Here is a 23,359-nt window from a genome sequence, read left to right as displayed (position 1 = left end):
CAAAATTTTCTATTGTTGCAGGACTTGATTGGCAATATGAATATGACTCATGCAACAGACTGAAGCTATTTGGAGACTTCAGGCATATTTTGGCATAAATTGTAACCTAAAATGGTCAGACATGAGTTTTATTGATGGAGGTTTGAATATTTTGGACATCAGAGTATAAACACTTTAATGACACCCTATCTTTAAGTTAATCAAATCCTGAAACAAAACCATCTTTAACAATGTTTTTGATTTTTGCAGTATTGAATAGAGCAGCAATCTGTGACCTTTGTGACTGTAAATAGGTTTGGTCATAAATAATAAAATGCAAACTAATTAAAATGCTCATTTTTAGTAGTTTCAATATTTTAAAAAAAAATCTAAAATGACACCTATGATATCAGTAATATTTTTCTTAAGTCGTTAGTTTTTTGTTAAGATGTTCCAAATAAAATATATTTTTTTATGGGTGTTTTATATTAATAGAAGTAATCTTCATTTGAAGAAACTGAATCCGTAAGCTTATGATTGTCTGATATATATATTTTTTATTTTAAATGGGGAAAAAAAAAACAGATTTTGAAGGAGATGATAAAAAACTTGAAGCAATATAGATTATACTGGCTGGAAAAAAGAACTTCTGGATGTCAAGGTTGCAGATTCATTAAGTAGGGTGATTTTTCTGCTGTTTGGATAAAAATGTATATTCCATCACTCTTGCAAACAGTGAATGGAGACGGTTTGTTAACATTGAGACATACAGAGAAATGCAGTTTTAATGTTTTGTTAACCAGAGCCAGTTCAAGAACTCCTAATCTGAATTTAAAGTCCAAATAAGCACATGGGGGATGCTTTTTAATTAATCAGTGTATGCTTTGACAATAGAAGGAAAAAAAAATACTGTATTTATCGTATAGCTTTAAAATAAGGCACATTTAAATATAAATCAATGTAGAATCTTCTGCATTTATCCAGTATAGGAAAAAACATTTTTCAATATATTTTCCGTACCTACTCAGACCTGGAAATGACTATAAAGTAAACTTTTCCAGATTGCACATAAATTAGGTGCTTTTCAGGTAGAATTACAAATCTGACAATTTTGATAAAACACTTCTAAAGGGTGGATAAACAAAACTCATTACTGCTCATGTCACACTAACAGGCCTGAGCTGCTCAGCCCTCTAAGCCATCCCCTACAATACTGTCAGCGATAATCAACCCAAAAAGAACAGTAAACCTTAAGTGAAGTCACAATTTTGGTTAATAGTCCAACAATTACTGAGAATACAAGAACATTGCAAGAGTGGTTCCTGCTGTTGCAAATACAAGCCAAACAGAGGGCCTGTGTTAAGGCCTCCTCGGGGAAACAGGTCTGCAGTGCTGTGGTCCCTCTAATGACTGTGACATTTTGTGTATCGATCAGCTTGTGTGGAAAGCCAAATCAATATGGACAAATACTGATACCAGAGACCGTGATAGGTAGACAACACCTCTTTAAAGTCACGTACATGCTTGGATGTAGAAGCAGGCAGAGAGGAAAATACAAGCCAGAGAGATCAATGCATCGACGAGGAAACTCCAGACCCTTTATAATTTTTAATTTGTAGCTGTAAAATGTTTAAAATTAGTTTCAAAGGGCATATGAAGGTGTTTTAATTAGATTTTTATAATCTAGAGTATTGTAACGGTATTAACAGTCCTTTGAGCTTTTTGTACAGAGTGCCATGATAAACACACAAACTTGAATGTGTTTTAGTGGGATTTTAAGTGACAGATAATAGTTAAGAAAGAAACGATTCCCTCTTAAAAGTAAAAATAGTTTTAAAAAACAACATTTAAAGTGCAGCGAACACTACCAAAAGCCATGTATTGATAGTTTAAGTTGTGTCACAATGTTTTTCTTGTCCGATTGTGGATTGAACAGTCCTTCATAAAATGCTGAACTGGATTTTATTTAACATAAAGGAGTTGAAACTGTTCAAATCCACTATCCTGCTCTGCTTTGTGTTGGACTATCACACAAAGTTTTTGCTTGTAGGGGGAAAGAAAGGACTATTTCAATAACTCGCATCAACATAGGGGTGGGAATTTATTATACTGTTTATCAATTATTGTGAAAAATTTCTCAAGAATTTTGATTTATTGTTATTACAATAAATGTCAATACATGTTCTTAAAAAACTGACTGAAATGTTATTTTACTAATTTCTGCAAAGCTTTTTCTTTGCGAGAGCAGCAATAAATATCAGTTCATTTAAACACAGCCATACAATGACCTAAAACAAAAGAAGTAATAAAAAGTTTATTATGATCAATTTTATCATTATCACATCAGAACTACAAAATATTGTGATGACATTCTAAGTCTTTTCTCTAAAAATCTGCGCCTCACCTTTGACGGTAACCTGTGCCGTGGCTTCGATCATGCCCAGAGAAGAGATGGCCACACAGGTGTAGTTGGCCGACTCTCGGATGCTGGTGACCTCCAGCACGTTGCGGCCCAGCGGCATGTCCTCCTCCTTGGTCAGCTCCACCTGACCATGGTCCATTTGACGTAGGGCATGGGCGAGCCCACCGCAACGCACGTCAGGTTGACGCTGCCGCCCGGCATCACCTCTTGGTTGTTGGGTGGAATAGAGAATCTAGGTGGGACTCTTCGCACTGAGACGAAAAGAAAATGAAAGGAAATGAGTGTGAGGGTTTGCAAGGTAAAGACAATCCTTCCTTGTGTGAATGTTCCTTTCTCTACGCAACGTCACAAAGAAAAAGAAATTCTCCGAGTTTAATAGAAAGGAGGAGCTGATCACTTTTGTCCAAATGTGCGGGCGAGCACAAAGGGAATGAAAGGATCGTCACAAAATGGCTCTGGATATTCGGAAGAAATCTTTTTTTTTTATCCCCCCCACAATAAGAGAAAATATTACCAAAAATAGTCCAGTTTTGCAAGAGACTATGCCCGGACCTCTTTTGTCAAAGTGTCAAACAGTAGCGGTAGTTGCATCATTGAGGGACCCTGTGGAGATGCTATTGTTTGATTTCTCCTCCCTCTCACTTTCTCTCCTCTTCTCTCTTTCTCTCTGGATCCTTCATCTCTCTCCCTCCGTCTTTTTCGCTCTCTTTGTGCAGTTCTGATATGCAGATAGGCTGACATTAAACAGAGGTTCCCATGGAGACGAGAAGGGCCCGTTGACGTCGCTTGGGACAAGGCAAACACCAATTCAGAGGGTCTATGGCGTCCTGAAAAGCTAGCCCAGGATAAACAGGCAGCCAGCATTTACATATGACTTTCTGTCTCCATGAAGATGCATACCAAAAGCCTCTCATATTTACACATTTTAGATCTCTTTCCTGGGAACTTTTGGCAAGAAAGTTATCCAGTTGACACTGCGGTGCAAAAAAAAAAAAAAAAAAAAGTGACAGCACTTTGTGAACATCCATTAGTGTCACACCTGTTAAATTTATGACATGTTCCAGCAGTGTGCACTCAATCTAAGAGTTAGAGGCTCTAGCTTCTTTATCCTCTGCTATGAGGAAAGTGAGGCTTCGCCAAACATTTAGCTTCCCGCTGAGAACCCATTATTTCTATTCCATCTCTGCTGTTCATATGTTTCCAAGACACTAACAGCAAAATAAAAAGAAAATACTCTCCCTGCAGAATTCGCACTGCTTGTCTCCCTTAATGCACTACAGTATCTCCGTGTGTCTCAGAAAAAGAAACTAACAAAAAAAAAACAGAAAAAAAAACCCTCGACTATAATTGCTCTTATGCTTGGGTCTACACGAAAATGGATTTTCAAATACGAGTCTACATCCAGTCCCCATCGTCAAAACCCTTCACCCCCCTCTCCCGGATCTAATTTGAACCGGAACGTCGTTACAGCCATGCTTGTTATTCCCCTCATTATGTGGTGAAATGGAAAAACACAAAAGCACCTTTTGAGATTCCAGTCAGGGAAAAAGGCTGGTTCTCTGGCCGTAATAAGTGGGAGGGTGGAAACCAGGTTCACATTCATCTGAATGTTCCCATAATAATTGAGGTTCTGCATGCAGACTTTCTGCTGTTTTAATCAACAGATTCACGTGGGATGAAGCTACTTGGCTCAGTATCAAAAAATAATTAATATCCCAAGTTTGAGCCGCAGAACATTTTGGCAGCTCTGCTTTTGGAATTTGGCCTCGTGAGATTCTGTCGCACAATCCTCAGCAGCAGAAACGGCCAAAGTTGGATAAGACTAAAGTTGACTTTCCTCAACATTTAATTAAGTTTTTAAAATGGGGTTTCATGATGAATGGATGTCATGACACGTCAACTTTTATAAAATAAATAAAACATTTTTTGTTTTTGTTGGACAGTTGAGCTGCTAGCTCTAAAAGCAGATAGAGATGCTGGTCTGAACTAAAGCATGCATGGGAGCTGGAGGATTTGGAGCAAACAAGAGATACCTTAAAAAATTGCCGGACTGAGTTTCAGCTTGTTTGGCCTCCACAGGATTTTTTTGGTGTTTTTTTTTCAGTCAGTAAACGCACCTTACCTAAGCACATCCAGGTTGCAGTTACAGTAGCACTCTATGGCATCAATGCCATATTCGAGTTTGAGAATGGCGTCAGAGAAATCAGATAAATCTAACGAGCTAAATATCTGTTTTTAAGAAAACATCGAAAAAGGTTCGAGTTAAATCAGCCAGCAAGAGAGAGAGACTTCAGCAAAACTTTGGTCAACAACAGCAAGGCTGTTTTGTTCTTCTAAGTTTTTCATCTATCCATTTCTCTTTAGAAATAATGATTTTATTATTGCTGAAATCTCAAAGTTCAGGTAACTAAGAAAGAAACTAAGATACTGTTGTCTCAGCAATGCTAACCACAAAATATGCATAAAAAATGTTTTGTTTTTCAGATGCAGAAGACAGTTTAAGAGTAAACACAAAAAGCATTATGAAAGAAAAAAAAACATGTTTTACAACTAATCCCTAACATGTACAGTGTGACGTTACCTTTTCTCTAAATATAGTGAATTAGCAACCATTTGTGTCAAGAAGTTAATTCAAATATTTTGATTACTGTTCTTACTTCTTTTATAATAGTTATTTATTAATTGCTGATTTCAAGACAATGAAAAAGTATGAGTAAGGGGAAAAATCTGACATTTTTGTTCAAATTCCTTTAATAATTGACTGAAGGACTTCCAGTTGAAGCACTTCCGTTGAGTTCATATTGGAGGCCATGTGTGTCTTTTTACAGTAATGTTTCTTTTGTTCATTTTAATTCTCAGAACAAGCAGACAAAAGAAGGCCAAATATAAAACCATGAATCCATTAAGCTCAAAGCAGCAGTTGTTCTTTCGTGATTCCATAGACTTAAGAGTACTATGAGCAGTCAGTCAATGAGGGCTTGTGTATATTGAACACTTAATGTTGTGAATAATTCATGGTGCGCGGTTAAGTTTGGAGAGGTGCTGTGGAACAAAATGACTAGAGGGCAGGTAATTGTTATCGATTCCCCCGAAGCCTCTCTCCTGTCGAGAGCGGCTCGGAGAGATGGGCTCCGGGACTCTATCAAAACCACAAAATAAGCCCTGTCTCCACTCTGCCTGCCTGCTTCTGGATACCTATAAATTTAACTGCCCTGACAAAGTGCCCAAGGATAGCAGAACCTGTCCAGTCAATCAATATCTGGCACAAACTGGCACAGAGTCAGCAGGCTGCGAGTCTTCCTGGCAGCAGCGTCTCTGGGCGGCCATGATGGCTGATCATCCCCCTTGTCAGCACTCTGGCAGCTCATTCTTAAATATTCTACAGGTCAGCTGTTTGTGAGGCAGAGATGTGCAAATGGAAGCCAAGGAGGGAAAAATTCCTGAGAATCGCCTCGGTCTTGACTACAGTGAATGGTACAAATTGTAATGTAAGTTCAGTTTGTTGCATCATGAATCACCTGTAATTAGGTTAAAACATCTTTTAGCACAAAATCTGATATTTCTTGTCAATTAGAGTAAAGGATTTGGGAAGATATTCTTTGATGGTTCAGAAATAAAGGTTTTGAGACAATGATGTTGTTATTGACTAGCTCTGTTGTGTTATGACTAAAGGTTGAGTAAAATAGAAAACTAGTAGCCACTTCATAAAACCATTAACACATTTGTAAAACAGGGCCTTTTATATGTTTCGTTTTTTGGGTATAATGATCAACTTAAAGTCATAAAAGCTTATGAAAATAAACATGTTTGTACACTGATTAGAGCTTAAGATTTGTTGTGAACTTATTTTTGAAGATAAACAGATTTTTATTTTTCCTCAAAACAGTGTTGAAATCTTGCCTCATTCTCATAAAAAGAACGTCATGAGCGAGATTTATCTTTACACTTACACTAGTAAATAAATCCCAGAAACACTGGAAGATGTTTTTCTCTTCTCATTAGTCCATAATGTGACCACGACATCCTTCAGTCTCCAGGTGGAAGCTGCCCACGCTGGTAAAACAGACATCCCCAGAAAGGCTTTGTCAGCTCCAACACCCATGTCCCTCAGTGGGAGAGCCGGGGTGTTGCTGCCTAAATACCTGACAAATCCGGTTGCCACCTGAATACCCAAGTAATCCATCACACACCTCTGATGGCCCTACACAGGCGGATGGAAAGCCTAACAGTGAAAGCTGCTGTAGCTGTTGGTGGATACAGTTAACAGGAAGGACACGGGCGGGCAAGACGAGGAAGAATGCTGATACAACGGAGGGCTAATAATGACTTAAGCTAACTGCTCAGGGACTCCTTTATACGTTTTGGCAAGACTAATTGAAACACACTTTGGAGGAGTGGCAATGGAAAGCATGCAAGAGCTGTAAAGGGATCCATGCAAACACATAGACAAGAGTACACAATTGAACTGTGAGGATTAGGGAGAGTTATTAATTATGTATTCATCTTTAGGGGAAAGGATACCTGTGCTTTCACAACAGGAGATGGAGGGAGGGATGGAGAGGACCTTTCTCTGAAAAATCTGCACTAATGGGGAGGAAGTGACAGAAAGTGAAAATGACCAACCTTTGTACTGACCTGTTTTCGGGTCAAGTGATTTGTTGATGTGGGCTGATGAAATGAAAGATACAAAGTGAGGAGGAAGACAAACAGTGACACAGACAGGTGCTTTTGAGCATCATGTATGAACAAAATATGTTTTTTTTTAGCTTTTTTATAGTGTCTATTTTAATATCTAAAATACTTTGACTTGTAAAACTTGAACTGTTGGATTCTACACTGAATACAGATTATTCAATGACATTGTTCTGAATCTAAATTATTTTCACAAAATAAGAGGATTTTAAGCGCAAGGTTTTCCGTTCTCCAATATATAGACGGACAAATAGAATTGGGGCAACGTAATTTCTTGAAAATATATAATATTTAATCTCATTATAAAAGCCGCCACTTGTATAATATTGGGCACTCTGTAAAAATAAAAAATAAAAGAAATGGTAATGTAACAGATCAGACCAATTTCTGATCATTGTGAAAATATAATGACCAGCTAACAATTAGCTGCTAATCATGCTAACATTAGCATCTGCTTCACAAGATCATGCCAGCACTTAATCCCTGTTTTTCAGTTTTTAAAATGAGTTTGGATTGTATTTAATTATCTCTATCTGAAAACCAACATTAATTTTGTCCAGCAAGCTTTAACTGGATAACTTTATGCTTACTGCAAATATCTCTTTTACGATAAATTACCTATAAATACTATCGTGGCAAGATTGTATTATTTGAAAAATGAAAAGTCTAATTTTGAGTGTAAAAACTTGCAACACTTTTAAATAGTGTCCAATTAGTATAAATTCAGAAAAAAATATGAAGTTGTGAAGGATTCACATTCACATTAGGGCCAGGTTGTAACAACTATATGAGTACCAATACTTGCTAAGCGTTAGATGCCAATGCTGAAGTTAACATTTTGTTTTTTAGCTGAGAGTTAAACAATGTATTTCAAGGGTTTTCCAAACTGAACAACATTTAATTCAAAAGCTAAAATTTCAGGGGCGACATGCTGGTTTGAGTAGATGAAACCACTATCCTATTTATTGAAGAGGAATTTTTTTTAGGTACAGGAACCAACATATAAGTTCAATCTAAAATAAGCTTTTGTACAGTGATTAGAAATTCTTTGAAACAGTTTGTGACAAATTGTCATTTTTACTATTCCCAAAGATATTCCAGGAGCCTCGTCTCATTCTCATGAACAAAACATCATGAGCTAAATGTATCCTTACAGCCATGAGTCACAGAAACACTGGAAGTTGTTTTTCTCTTCTCATTAGTCCATAATGTGACCACGACATCCTTCAGTCTCCAGGTGGAAGCTGCCCACGCTGGTAAAACAGACGTAATCCCCAGAGAAAGGCTTTGTCAGCTCCAACACCCATGTCCCTCAGTGGGAGAGCCGGGGTGTTGCTGCCTAAATACCTGACAAATCCGGTTGCCACCTGAATACCCAAGTAATCCATCACACCCTCTGATGGCCCTACACAGGCGGATGGAAAGCCTAACAGTGAAAGCTGCTGTAGCTGTTGGTGGATACAGTTTAACAGGAAGGACACAGGCGGGCAAGACGAGGAAGATGCTGATACAACGGAGGGCTAATAATGACTTAAGCTAACTGCTCAGGGACTCCTTTATACGTTTTGGCAAGACTAATTGAAACACACTTTGGAGGAGTGGCAATGGAAAGCATGCAAGAGCTGTAAAGGGATCCATGCACATAGACAAGAGTACACAATTGAACTGTGAGGATTAGGGAGAGTTATTAATTATGTATTCATCTCTAGGGAAAGGATACCTGTGCTTTCACAACAGGAGATGGAGGAGGGATGGAGAGGACCTTTCTCTGAAAAATCTGCACTAATGGGGAGGAAGTGACAGAAAGTGAAAATGACCAACCTCCGCGTGGATCTTTTTGCGGGTCAGGTGATTTGATGAGGATGACCAATGGAATGAGAAAGATGCAAAGTGAAAAGGAAGACAAACAGTGAAACAGACAGGTGCTTTTAATTCACAGACGAGGTTAGTGACATGGTACAGAGAGACGGCACTTTGCAAGATGATTCACACCCCTTAAACGCTTTTCCATCTTGTCATGTCACAAACACAAACTAGGTGCACGATAGGTGAGTGGATGGAAAAGAGTTTGGCTTTCAAACTCTTACAAATGTAGCATCATATTCAACACCCATAAATAAAACCCAGTTCTATCGATTACCTTTTGAAAAAAGAAAAGCATCCACGCACGATAATGCTGCCACCGCAATATATGACTGGTGTGTTTAGCTTGCAGAAGTGAACATGTTTCGCCATGTCTGGATTTGCTTCAGGGTATCAGAGTAAAGACTTTTTACATTTTTACTTGTCAAAACCCCTGTTTTATTAACCTTCCACATGCTATGCATTATTTTGTGAAGCTTTGTTAGTTAAAATCTCTATAAAACTCACTGATGTTTGTGGTTGTAACATCACAAAATGAGAATAAATGAAGGGGTTAAATCCAGAATCAAGGAGAAAAACAATCATTTTGGTAAACCCAGATTTCTTAGCTAAATTGGGATTTAAAATAATACATTCAGATGTCTTTAATCAAACTTATCAAAAATTCTCCCTGCAAAGTGCAATCTTCTTATAATTCACAATGAATTTGTACTTTTTTTCTTTATGAGCATATGCTGATGTCAGTGTTACTAAATATGCTCCTGTTCTTCTCCCCCCCTCTCATAAATCTGACCTGAATTGATCACATTCCAAGTTTCCCTCTGTGACACACACATACACATACACACACACATAAAAAAGCATGGAGATATTTTGGTGAAGAGAAAAAAAAAAAAAAACCAGCTCCAGTACTTTATCCTTGGTGACATATTGACATGTCACATGGATATATGAAAGAGTGCCAGCAGACAGAAGCTGACATCCCTCCTCCGTTGTGGGATAAACGCTTGACAAATGAGCGCTCAAGCACGATCACAGCGCGCCGTGTGCTTCAGCCCACGTTGATGGAGTCCTCCCTTTTTAGAGGAGGGTCACAGAGAGCGACCCACAGCTGCAAGCCTTCAAACACGGTCACAGTTCTTAATGGGTAACGAGGAAAAGGACATACTGTAAATTGATACAAACACAACGGGAAAAACAATAGATGAGCGCACTCTTCGTCCTCAAACAACCCCCACCATTGTCGTCTCCTTTAGTCTTACTCCTCCCACACGCTAAATTGAGGACATCACTCTCTGGTGGCTCTAAAATGTCAAGACAAGGGTGGTGCCGGTGGAGCAGGCGGCATGTTTGTGTACCCTTAGAACAGAATTGGATCAGGTGGTGACAGAGCAGGAAGGGGAAAAAATAAAAATAAAAAAATCAGATCCAGGGATACGAAACACCCTAACGAGAACATTTAAAGCATGTCTGACAGGTGTGTGTTTATGTGTCTGTGTGTGGTTGAGTTTCTCTTGTGGTTTGCTGCATGCCACCTTGAAAAATCCCCACTTTGTTGTACACAAACATAAAAAAAAGATAAAACGTTTAATTTAAGCATCAAAGTTTTCTGTCTAGTTGATGAAGTCATGCAATAAAATTAATGTGAAACACAGCGGCTTGCAAAAAACTCTTCAAGCTTTTTACATTTTTAAATGTACAACCACAAACTTTAACGTATGTTTAGGATTTAGCGAGAAAGACCAACACAGTAACGTAGCCAAGTTGCGAGCTAAAAGGAAACCAATTCATGGTTCTCGACATTTCTCCTAAACCTCTACTGTTAATACTCAGGCACAACTACAAAGGAACGATGGTGGTGGCAGCATCATGTCGTGAGGATAGATGTGCAAACAGGGTTAAAGTTTGATCTATCAGGACAACCATCTTAGTCATTCCAGCTCCCACAGTATAATACCACCACCACCATGTTTCATGGGAGAACTGACATGTCCAGAATGAAGTATTAAAATGGTCTAGTCAAAGTCCTCGCTGAAAGCCAATAAAGGTATGTGACTCTCTCTTCAAGTTTCTCTGCTGAAGAAAAGCCTCCTCGCAGCATCATACTGCCAACACCATGTTTTACAGTGAGTGTGTTCTCTCCATAGTAAAGCTACTTGTAATCACACCCAACTGGACTCTGTTTACTAATCAGGTGAAGTCTGAAGGTGCTTTATTTAGGGGTATCACAGTAAAGGGGAATGAATGCAAACGCATGACACTCTTTTGAAAAGTTCAGAATCATGTTTGCCTTTGTGTTGGTCACATAAAATCCCAGTGGAGTTCATTAAAGCTGGCGGTTGTATGTAACAAAACAAAATAAAAAAAGATAAAGAGGTATAAATACTTTTGCAAGACCTTGAGAAAAAACATATAGTAAACAGATGTTAACAGATGTTAAATGCATTAATGCTAATGACTTTCAGTGTGATAAAAACAAACAAACAAACAAACAAAAAAAAACACCCAAGCAAAAACAGCAGCAGAAGAAGACAGGCATGTCAAAGGCCACTCGTCTTAAGTCGCCCAATCTAGCAGCGGAGTGATTGCGCAGCCCCGGGTCTCGTCTCCCCACCGCCGGCAACAAAGACGGAGCGAAAACACGGCTGCAGCCTTTTGTTCTCCATTCCAGTCGAAAATACGTCTAAAAGGTTACGCTTGGTTTGATTTCTATCTCTCCTGTGGAGTGGCGAGGCTGGCGAAAAAAAAGCCGGGTATTAGGGCCAGTGGGTTGACAGCTACCTGGGTGGTGTTACGGAGCAGAAGGGCCCCCAGGCCCTGCTGGCGCCACGCCACACAACTACTGTAATTACCTCTGAGGGGGAAAAAAAGCCGGTGTCTGCACCTGTGACAGACATGTACTGATTAATAGTCGAGACTTACATCCCTTCCTCGGCTCCGCCGTTTGCCTGACTTCTTTCTACCTCTGTTGACATGAAAGATGTGAACTTTTTAAGTGATGTTTAATCTACAGATGTGATCCTTCTCCAACCTTGAAACAGGATTTCACCTTTGATTCAGAGGGAAGTTTTGTGTTCGACCAGACATTTATACTGCTTGTCTGCTCATGTGAGATAATAAATGCAACAAAAATAATTTCCCTCGCTCTCTTTTTCTCTTTTCTGGATATATGGGACACAGTAAGCGGTAATTTACTTACTTTATCTTGATGAAAAAAAAAAAAAAACAGACACAAAAGACTTAGTCATCCATAAAACAGGCTGCATGCTCCAGTTCTGTACGCTTTTAACGAAATTATAAAATGATATCCAAGCGTGTCCCTTTCTTACCGTGACACTTTTTTACACTAACAACTGGAGCAGCTATTGTGTTTCATGTACATCAGCCATGCTGGTGTGATCCACAGGGGCTGACCTCAACCACTCACTCCCCTCCTATAGAAGCTTTTTCCCGCATGGCCCCAACCCTGTGCCTGCATTAGTCTGCTCACGGAGACGTTACAGCATAAACAAACTCGGGAAACCCTAGACCCCCGTCCTCGTCTTTAGAAGCTCCGGGTTTGTGCGGAGGGGAATAATGGCCCCTTTCGATACAGTCGATATAAAAAAAAGAAAGGAGGCCCTGGCGTCGGTGCCAGCGGAGGAAACGATTTCAATGCAGCTGTTTTCTCGGGGGCTGCACCTGGTTGAGACTGCAGCCAAACTGGAGGCTGAGGTTAGCTCAGTTCATTGGAACAGAAGGAATGAGAAAAGTGTGGTGAAGACGGAGACAAACATAGAAATGGACTCAGAAAAAAAAATGGTGGAAATGTTGGAAGCTGCACAACAGTTAGAGGAAATCCAAATGTTTCCCACAGGGAACAATTCTGAGAAAAAGCATTTGCCCTCCTTTCAGATTGCTTCTATGTTCCCTTTTGTTTTGGTCACTTAAATGTTTCAGATCATCATTCATTTTAACGTCAGACAAAATTAGCCTGGATAAACCCAAAAAAGCACTTTCTTAAGAAGCTATCCAAACCAACTTGGTCCAGTGTGGAAAAGTTATTGCCCCTAAACCTAATAGCTGGTTGTGTTACTCTTGGCAGTAACAACTACCATTAAACATCTTTTTTTCTTTTTTTGCAGAATAGATTTAATGCAGCCACAATGGAGGGTTTTGCAGCACGAACATCTTTCTTAAGGTCATACCACAGAATCACAAATTGAATTTAAGTCCAGACTTTCTCTAGGCCACTGCAAAACCTTCATGTTGGTTTCTTTTAAAGACTTTCAGGGCTGGATTTACAGGTGTCCTTTGGATAACTTCTCCCTGCCTTAAAACCCAAATTATCTTGAGCTAAAGCTTGTAAACGGATGGGCAGAAACGTTCCTTCAGGATTTTCTGGTAGAGAGCAAAATTTATGATTCCATCAATTACAAAAATTCATGCACCACACACTACTACCATGCTTTATTGTTGGTTTATGACAAAATGTTTTTGCTTTGTTTTATTTTTGTAAAGCAGTGGTTTCGCCTCAGTTTCCTTGTTGAAACATGAACAACAGGTGAAGCATTTGAAGCCTGCAGAGCTTCAGATCTTAATGTATTTTGTATCCTGGAGTTCATGAGACCTCCTGGATGAGTCAGTGATGCACTTTTTACAGCAGGCCCCACGTATTTGTGGTTCAGTATTCACCTATTCTTCTGTGAAACTCCAAATTATTCAAAGACAATTAGCCTACTTGTTAATTTTTTCACTGAGCATCTCAAAATCAGACAAAAAAATACCACTTGTGAAGCTGAAATACTTTAGCACAACAGCACTAGACATGCTACTGGTTGTCTCTCATGGAGACGTGCTTTTTAAGACCTTTTTAATCATGCCATAAAAGGCCTAGTAAATGCTCTGCTCCTTCTAATGCTGCTGGTAGAAACCCTATTCATGTAATATCTTATTTTGTATATTTAGTTTGATGCACATCAAGGTATATTTGCTGTTCAAACTAATACAATTGGTAAATGTAAGTGTGCCTATTTGTGGTTTTCAGCCAGCTGTGGGTGGTTGTGATCACTAACCCTGACTTGGGGGCTGTGCTTTCTCCATTTGTGGATAATATTTCTCACTGTGGTTAGAGAACATCCCAAAGCCTTAACAATGACTTAATGGATTCAGTGAAAAATGGATTAATAGGTCTCATCTTTTTTAGATTTCCCCTATTTGAATAATTTGATTCCACAGGTAAAACAAAGAATTCTTTTATTCATTAAAGTTATCTCAAAGTTATCTTTGAACTGAAACATTTAAGTGCAACAAAAAGCCAAAAGTAAAGAAGTTTGAATGCTTTTTCACAGAGCAGTATTTTAAACAGCTGAAATGACATCGATAAATGAAAGTGAGAGACGTTAGACTTTACCTCTGACGTAGAGATTGGCAGGAGCAGAGTAGCGGGTGCCGGCGTCGTTCATGGCTACACATTCGTATTTCCCCTGGTCCGACTCGTCGCTGTTCTCGATTTGCAGCGCTCCTAAGTGGAGGATTATCAAGTTTAGCCTTCTGGACAGATGACAGAAGCAATGCACATTTATTTTAACAGAATCATTCAATAGAGAGCGCTAGGTCAGTCAGACTGACCTAGCTCACGCTCAAACATGATGGACGGGGTTTTGCAGTGATGTGACACAAACAATTAGATGTTCTGGTGAGTTTAAGGAAAGCTGGTGATTAAATATTTGGCTCAGTTGTGTTATGAATGAAAGCAGAGCATGTCTGACGGTTAGTTTAAATAACATGTTAAAACCATCACTGCCTGAGCAACACCAGTCAGAAAAATGTCACAACCCTTGTACATTTATTGGTCCCAAATGGAAGGAGATGAGTAAAAATCCTTAAATGATGTTAATATGTTGTTGCTGTAACATGATCTCACACTGAAGATCCAGCCTTCAAATTTTAGTACATTAAATTTGTGAAAAATGTTTTTCATCTTTGGGGTCACAGTCACTGGAAATTTCTATAAAATAAACATATTTGGAAAAGTCTTTACTTAACATTTCCATTTAAAGCTACACTCTTGAGTTTTTCTCCTCATAGACTTCATTTCCTGTGCAAGGTGTTCAAGTTGCTAACTATTTTCCCTTCATTCATGCTTCTTAGTGTTTCATTCCTTATTGGTTTGTTATATTCAGTCTTTCTGTGGGGTAGTGATAGTTTAGCTTTATGTTATTTTCCTCACTTTTCTCACTCTGCTTTCACCTGTTTCTCATCCCAGTATTTATATTCCTTTCTGGTTCAGTCCCTCAATGCAAAATCCTACTTTTTTTCATGATAAGCTGAACTTAAACCTGTATTTTCAATGGTTCCTCTAGTCAACAAAATGTTGACTGTCGGAGAACCGCAGCCTTCATTTGTCGGTGTGAGATGTTGTTGCTATGATATAAATATGCATTTTAAATATCCCTAGCATGGGTAATATACTCTTAAATCCTGAAGAAGAAATGTTACTGATTTGTAACAACCTGCCCAAAAAAAGTAATCACAACTCGATGAGGAAGTGCAGTGATCACTATGTTTCAGTTGGCAACGTGCTATTAACTAATGCTTCACGTGAGGTTGATGAATCTACTAAAAATGTCTAAAGACATTATCCAACACTTTGTTCAAACGTGGGAATTTAGTGGTGAAACATATTCCAGAAAACATGTGGAAGGAAAAATATCCAAATGATTAATGGAAGAAACTGTGGAAGGCTTTGAATATAATGAGAACCTTGGGTATTGGGACCAAACAGCTGTGTTGCCTTAGCAAAAGCACTTATCAGCTCGGCTTAAGGGGGGGAAGGCAAAAAAGGGCTTTCATTTGTTAGGAAGTATAAAGCTAGAGAGCACTGGAAAATCCAAGTGAATGTGGACTTGTCTGACCTGTTGTCATCCCACATCAGAATAAGAAGACTGATGGATGAAATGATGCACAAGGCAGCACTTTCTCACATGGATAGTCACAAAGCAGTCCAGACCATAATGCCATTGGGAGTCTTTGGTATGTACAGGAGGAGATACTTTTCGCAGTGGCTTGATTCTGTCACAGACGCAACATACTAGCAAAACCAGTCATGCTACTCGGGTTGGAAGTAAACGAGGTTTCATTCTTTTTCAGACTCCAGAACCCAGAACTATTGGGTCTTTTTCAGCTAATCTTACCTGAAATCAACATTTTCTAGCTAATATATATATATATATATATATATATATATATATATATATATATATATATATATATATATATATATATATATATATGGCTTTCTGGAAGGTGCTTCAAAAGGACTTAAAAATTTTTATCTGCAAATGGATGGATGTATAGATGGATGGATGAATGAAATGATAGATGGACAGATGGATATTTAGATGGATGGATGGATGGATGGATGGATGGACAGAGTGAGAGATTGATGGAATAAAATCTGAAAGTATTTTCCATTACATAATTTACTTTTCCTTCTTATCTGGACATAAAAACACAAAACTGACGGCTCTTCCAGACTTTCCCGTGTGAAATTGAAGGAACGCTGAGTAAATGTATGACATAAGCTTGTAGAAATGAGGCCATGGTGAAAGACAGGCAGGATCAAGGCTACAAGTGGTGAAACAATATATCAGACATCTGACTCTTTTTTTTTTTTCTTTTTTGGCCAGGCAACAAAATCACTGAGCAACAGGTTAAAGCAATGATTTGTTTCTCAGCTCCAAGCAGCCGGTAGTGAAACAACTACCAGTTCAGTTAACAGTGAGAAAATTATTGACCACGTTTCACCAAGGGGAGACTTTCCTCTGCCAGATGACTTTGATTTGTATTCACAAATCCAAGTTGTTGCAGGCATCTGAATGAAAGCCAACATGTTGCTTCAAACAAAGTATGAAAACCCCGGAGACGAGTCCAGGGGAGGGTTTTTCCCACTCCCCATCAACAGCCAACAGTTAATAATTTACGATTGACTTGCAAGTGGAAGACGGATGAAACAGCAGTGAACTTACCTGCACCGCCGTTAAAAGTAAATGAATAAAAAAACAGAGAAAAGCTGGTTCTCAGAAGAATATATGCAGCGGGGTGATAAAAGTTATCACAGCTCCAAAGCAGCATGGTGCACCCACAAAAGGCGGCGAGCCACCATGCAGTTTGTAATATGACAAATAAAAAAAACTCAGAATACGATTCATTTTCACATCATGCAACATGAGATGAATGTAACAAACAGGTTCACCAACCATAGGGGATTCGACGCAAGACAAGACCGAAACAACAGAAGTAAAACAGGGGCGGAGCGGTGACATGTCGGGTGTGCGACTTCAGATCTCATGACAACACATCCCTCCGAGGTGTTTGTTCGGCTTGCTGAGCTCATCGTCGTCTGGTTCAGCGCTGACATGAACCTGCATACTAATGTCGGTGTCACCAATCTGTCAATCTGCCAGCTCTCCTGCAGGAGAAAGCAGTTTGAGCCCGGAAAAAAAAAAAAAAAAGTAGAAGGTTTCTGCGTTTTGTTGAGATGCAACACGAGCAAAACGGCTTCCAACCGCTTGGATATTTGTAGTTCCAATTCTACCTAAAAGGCATCAGCTGCTTTAATGTCAACCAGATATATGCAGGGTGGACATTTGGAAATTTTATTCAACTTGTTACAGATTTTCAACATTAAATTCAGCGTTCTTAAGTGGAAATATGACAAAGGATTTCCAAAAAAATAAAAATTTAAAATTAAACTCCTGTTTCCATTCAAGGAGGGCAACTCAGGTAAGGTTCTATGCAAATCTGCTCACTACAATCTCCCATTAAGGCTGCATTAATGAGGCAGCTAAGACTCCTTTGAGAGTCTTTGCTCCCTCATCTAAAAACCCAGAAAAGAGTTTCTGTTCATAAGGATCCTTTTCACATTTTCTAATGTTATTTCACTAGAATTTTATTTGATAGACCAGGAGTCTGTAACACCAGTCCTCCAGTAAAACCGCTTAGCATCTTTGCTCAAACACACCTGAACAAATTGTAAAGGTAATTCAGAATTTGGCTCAGGTGTACTAACATATTCGCTCTAGAAATTAGATAAAATATGCTTGGTACAATTTTGTGTTTTTTGCCGTGTTCTGCCATCTTTACTCTGACAGTTTAAAATAAAATTCAGAGTTGCCATTCGCCCCCAAAAGTCAGATAGCTACTAAATAGTCAGCAACATATAGGTAAGGACTAACTAGCAGCTTTCATTTCATGCCACAGATTCCAGACTGGACTTTGACTGGACCACTCCATATGTTGTTTTGACTTCTAGCAACATCCTCCTCCAGTCTTTTGCGTCCTTTGATTTTTGTTCAGGACTGCCCTGCATTTATCTTCATCAACTCTAATTGGATTCCCTGCATTCCAGAATCCCCACATTATGATGCTGCCACCACCATGTTTCAGAGTGGTAGCTTTCCACTGCATGTGAGCCACAAAAAGAAGAAAAAAAGAAAAGAAAATTGATTTAATCTGACCATTCCTGTAGGTAAAAAGCCTACAGGAGTTTCTTTTTACCACTCTTGTCAAAATTTATTTTTTTTGAGAGCATGATGAACAGCTGACCAGATTTTATTTAGGGGTAACAGAGTAGATACTATAATTGAAAGCCACATTTTAAGTTTCCCAACCACTTTGAAATTATGCACTACTTTTTGTTAAGTTGCGACATAAAAGCCCATTCAAATGCACTGAAATTTGTGGATATAATTTGACAAAATGTGAAAAAAAAATTCAAGGCCTGTGAGAACTCTTTTAAGGCTCTGTACCTGCTGCCTTGTTAAAGTGAGATTTCACACCCTCATGCACAGTGGTTTGGTGCACCTCTCTTCGCAGGGTAAGGTTGGTGATAATTTGTTTGTAAAGGATCAGACAGCAGACAGAACATGTTGGGGGCAACCAGGACACAGTGGAAACAGGGTGGGCTGATTCGCCGACAGTGAAGATGAACCCGGCGACGTGACGATGCGGGGTGGGAGTATAACAGGGGGCAGATGTGGGCGGGAGGGTATGGCGTGGACGTTATGTTTTTCCAATACACCATTTGTCATTCTTACCTCTAATTGGTGTACCACCTATGTGGGAGTAATTTTGATGAAAACAGGGTTGAAAGATTAGTTAGTAATCCACTTACAACAGCGGGAGAAAAAAAACATGTCTTCTGAAAAGCAACAGATAAAGAAAATGACAGAGTAGAGGCCACCTAAATGTGATTTAACAAAACTCAACACACTTAATCAATGCCACAAAATAAAGCAGGTATGTTGGAGAGTACAACAGAAAAACAGCAAAGCCTTCGAGAAGGATCCCTTCTGTCAGATGAACCCCTTGAAATATAATATTCCCCATTTCGCTTAAGCAGGAAACAGCCCTGAGCACGCTTACTTCACTCCACAGCAGCTTTAAATTCACACAGAAAATGTTTTAATTATCGTTTCTGATTGAAGATGGCCTTCACTCTCTTTTGCTGTTAGTAAAAAGGACATGGGTAATTACTGAAAAGAAGGCAAAGTAAATAGGGTAATGGACAAGAAGAAGTATTTATGTCGACCTTTTTACAGAAACAAAGTTAGTATCTTTACAGCATAACATGAATCAGTTATCCTTAAAAGGAAAAAAAACAAACAAGTGTGATATTAACAATAATAATAATGTTAATAATAAGAAGAAATTTGCCTTTTCTCTTCAGCCCTGGCAACAAATTAATGTGCTTCTTTTTTTGCCAATGCAGAATTGGCCTCATTTTGTGTCATATTCAGTAATGTAAATCCTGATGCAGCAGCAGATGTCAGGAAAACGGTGGTGGATAAAAAGAAATGTTAGTCTGGGGGCATGGCATATCAGCACATTTTCAGGCAGTCCAAATGTATGTGGAAAAGAAAACTAATTAAAAGTTGTTGCTGGAAGAGAAAAGGGAAAAAAAAGTATTTCCTCTTTTTCTGCACAATTTTAGTCTTGCACTAAAAATATCAAACAATTAAGTAGCTGAGTTAGTATGCAGCTTCTACTATGTTATGATTTTTACAGTGCCAATAACATGCCCTAATACATTTCCAGCTTTTCCTTAAGTGGCTATGTCATCAAATTTTCCTGTATTATTTTTATATTCATCTTCAACTGTGCAGGATTAACTTGACCTGACTTGTTTACTTGTTGTAGATGGAGCAGAGACTGAATAATATTACAAATGCCGTCCTCAAAATTATTGTAATCGAAAGACGGATTTACGTGGAGAAAAGTGAGAATTGCATTTCCTTGATTATATGAAGTATATTATCTTGGTGGTAATTATTCAAACATTTCTCATCCTTATTTTAGATGTAAATCTTTATTTTTCTCTCAAACCTGAGAGGTAAACTTTGTCATTACTGTTAAGGTAGATATTGTGTTCTGCCTCGATACAAACATTCAAACTAAACATCTCCACCTTTTAGTTTGTTTTTTCCTTTCTCTGCTGCCTTGTGTTTTTTTTTCCTCAACTTTCTCATTTAAATAACCATCTTGAGCTGCAAGTCTCAACATAACTAAAAAAGTGGGGGGAAAATAATGATATATGCCCCTTAAGTATCTATTATCTTTGACCTTTTTGCTCCTCAGACCTGCAGTCGAGTCTGACACTTCATAAGCTGCTCTTCCATTACAGAAGCCTCACAAAGTAAAACCTGCCTCTTATACAGTGGGGCTTTTACAACCACACAAAGTAAGGCCAGGCTTAGAGGAGAGTCAATGACTGAACCTCCTCCAAAACCCACTAATCTATCTACCACGCACACTTCCCATCAAACCCGGGTCAAATAAGGCTGTTTATATATATAAGTGAGACTGTTAGTGTGAACAAAGAGTACCTCATTAGGTTAAGGTTGAAATCCTAGCTAATACATCATCTGCTGGCCTCATTGTGACCCAGCTGCATGTTTAAAAGGGGATTAAGGATTATTTAATAGGGTGAAATTTTCTCGCGCCGTACTTCAAAAGGTTTTAAAAGTTCATGCGTCACTGTCAAAAGACTGCAGGAACACTGAGACAGTGTCATTTCAACTTCAGTAACTGTGTAAGTGAGGACTGTGTGGTTGTGAAGAATAAAAGTCTAAGAAGTCAGCAAAGTAATCAAGGTGACAACAACAAGCCGAGTAAAACTTTTCTATCCTTCTTGATGAAAGCAATGAATGAAATCATGGGTGACAACAAAGGCCTTTTGTTTTTCTCTCATTGGCCTCATGTCTTAACAGGATGTCTGCAGGTATGCAGTGACATCTCGCACCTTACAGCTCGGCTTTCTTCTGTTTACGTTTGCAATAAGTCATGCTGAGCCGTGAGATCAGACAAATTTGCACCTGAGCGGAGCTGTTTGATGCGCCCGTTGCTGCTGTTGATGTCTACGGGGAGCATGTCCTTGTACCACGAGATCTCCGGGTCCGGATTCCCACCCGCGGCGCACAGCATCGTGGCGGTCCGGGTCTTTTCCACCACTTTCAGTTGAGGCCCCATGTCGATGGTGGGGAAGCCGGGCGGGATCTGGTTCTCTGAAAACATGTAAGAGACAGATTTCTATTAAAGAACAAATACGGAGAATAAAAAGGACAATGTGTGTTTACAAATAAGACACAGTTGTCTATCAAAGGATGTAAGAGGAGTTCATCAGAGCTCTTCAGCTGGCAAGGTCAAAGATGAAGATGAAAGAAGAGCAAAAACACTTCAGGTGCCACAGGCCAAACAGTAATCTGAGCACATGCTCACGAACAGCTAATATTAGTGTGAGGGAACAAGGCACTACAGAGGAAAAACAGATCTGGGGCTGATTTGGATTAGATAACAGAAAAAAAAATCCTGTTAGTAGCTGATTATTATAGCGGGCTTATTACCCAGAAAGGGAAGTCTGAGGTTCAGATAGAGAAGTGATAGTTGCAATCTGCCTCTGGGCACTCAAGCATAGATGTGATGCCTCAGGCTTAGAAATCTAAATAAACCAATTTGAATAATCCAGCTCGACATAATGAATGTATTGGAATATCCATGAAGTGATCCTGAAACCAGAATTTGGCATTCTACTAGCAGAAAGTTGTGTTGTTCAAGTTTTTCGGTCGGAAACCTGTTTTAGGCGTTAGCTTGACCTCATAGATAATTGTAATATCTTTTCCAGGCCTCAGTCTAACTGGAAGTTTGGTTTACGGAAGTGATATTTTGCCCAAAAAACCTTTTGCCACTGCCTGGCATAGAAAGTAACTCGTACATTCCATGAAATTTCCAGAAAAGTGGCAAGTAAATACCAGAAAATATCTTTTAAGTTCTGGAAAATCTAAAAATGTTGGGCAGCGTGTAATTACTGTCAGAAAAATACACAGTGAGTTCTGGAAAATATCTTTAAACTTCCTTCAGAGTAGCTGGTAAATTCTTGTAAAGTAACCAGTGTGCCTCATAAAAGTTTCAGGATAGCACTTTTTTTTGAAAAGAACCATTAAGGTCTGGGACAGTGACAAATATGTCCTTGGGAAATTGTTGTTTATATTGTTTGCTGCTCATGACCTAAATCATACAACCAATTTTGAGGTGGCGTAGTAATAACAAAATTGTGGCAGTGATTATCGAAACCACATAACACCACAATTAAAAGGAACACAGAACTTTTGAGGAGCTGTTAGAAACAAAGACAGAGTTTGGTTTAATAGAACAACAGGGTAGAAAGTAAAACTCCGTAGGAAGTTGATTTGAAGAGTAGCGAGGAGAAAGCATTAATATGTTAACAACAAAATGAATCTCTTCAATTATTTCTCTTCATTGATTCAAATGTAGACAAGCTGTCAGCTTAATTGACAATATGCCATGTCAAACAGATGCCCAGCTACAAACAGATCAATGTCAGGCAAAGGGAGTTGGGCTGTGGGTGTGATGATAACTGTCACATTCATTTCTTTGAAGTACTTTCAGATCTGCAGTAGAAAGCCAAACTAAATCAAACAGATTCAAAGGCGAAAAGTTTGATGTTACTTTCGTATCCGATTGCATCTGACCAAATTCTGGATTGTGTAACTGCACATCGGATTAGAGCACACATCCATTACAATGCACCCAAACAAACAGCTGAGTCATTGGAGCCACATAAGCTGCCTGGCTTTTTTTTTTCATTTTGTAATATTAAAGGTGAAAGTTTTCACTTGCCACCCACCAGTGTACAAGTGTAGCTGTGATTAATTGTTTCATCGCATTGTGATCAGATCTTTTCAGCCTGACAAAGCCATGCAAATAATAAATTATTGTGCAAATATTTAGCTTTTTCCTCCTTCTGCATAAAGACAAAAGCATTTTATCTCAATGTGTCGATGTTCAAACAGTAATGCTAAACTTATCAAAAGAAAAAAAGAATAGTGACATAGCCTAATTGGG

The 23,359-nt window shown here is 38.8% G+C and overlaps 1 protein-coding gene across 1 annotated transcript in view; it reads right to left on the bottom strand.

The window, feature by feature from the left end:
* Positions 1 to 23,359, bottom strand: part of LOC129378006 (receptor-type tyrosine-protein phosphatase F-like) — a 224,795-nt gene that overhangs the window by 76,986 nt on the left and 124,450 nt on the right. Inside the window, 5 exon segments of the mRNA XM_055058240.1 lie at positions 2,384 to 2,533; positions 2,536 to 2,652; positions 14,349 to 14,459; positions 19,036 to 19,053; positions 21,313 to 21,501. Of these exon segments, the coding sequence (XP_054914215.1) occupies positions 2,384 to 2,533; positions 2,536 to 2,652; positions 14,349 to 14,459; positions 19,036 to 19,053; positions 21,313 to 21,501 (585 nt within the window).

This window comes from Poeciliopsis prolifica, unplaced genomic scaffold (assembly GCF_027474105.1).
Source record: "Poeciliopsis prolifica strain line A6 unplaced genomic scaffold, Auburn_PproV2 SCAFFOLD050, whole genome shotgun sequence".
In the NCBI taxonomy this organism is placed as follows: domain Eukaryota; kingdom Metazoa; phylum Chordata; class Actinopteri; order Cyprinodontiformes; family Poeciliidae; genus Poeciliopsis; species Poeciliopsis prolifica.
This window is presented reverse-complemented; position numbering and strand designations above follow the sequence as displayed.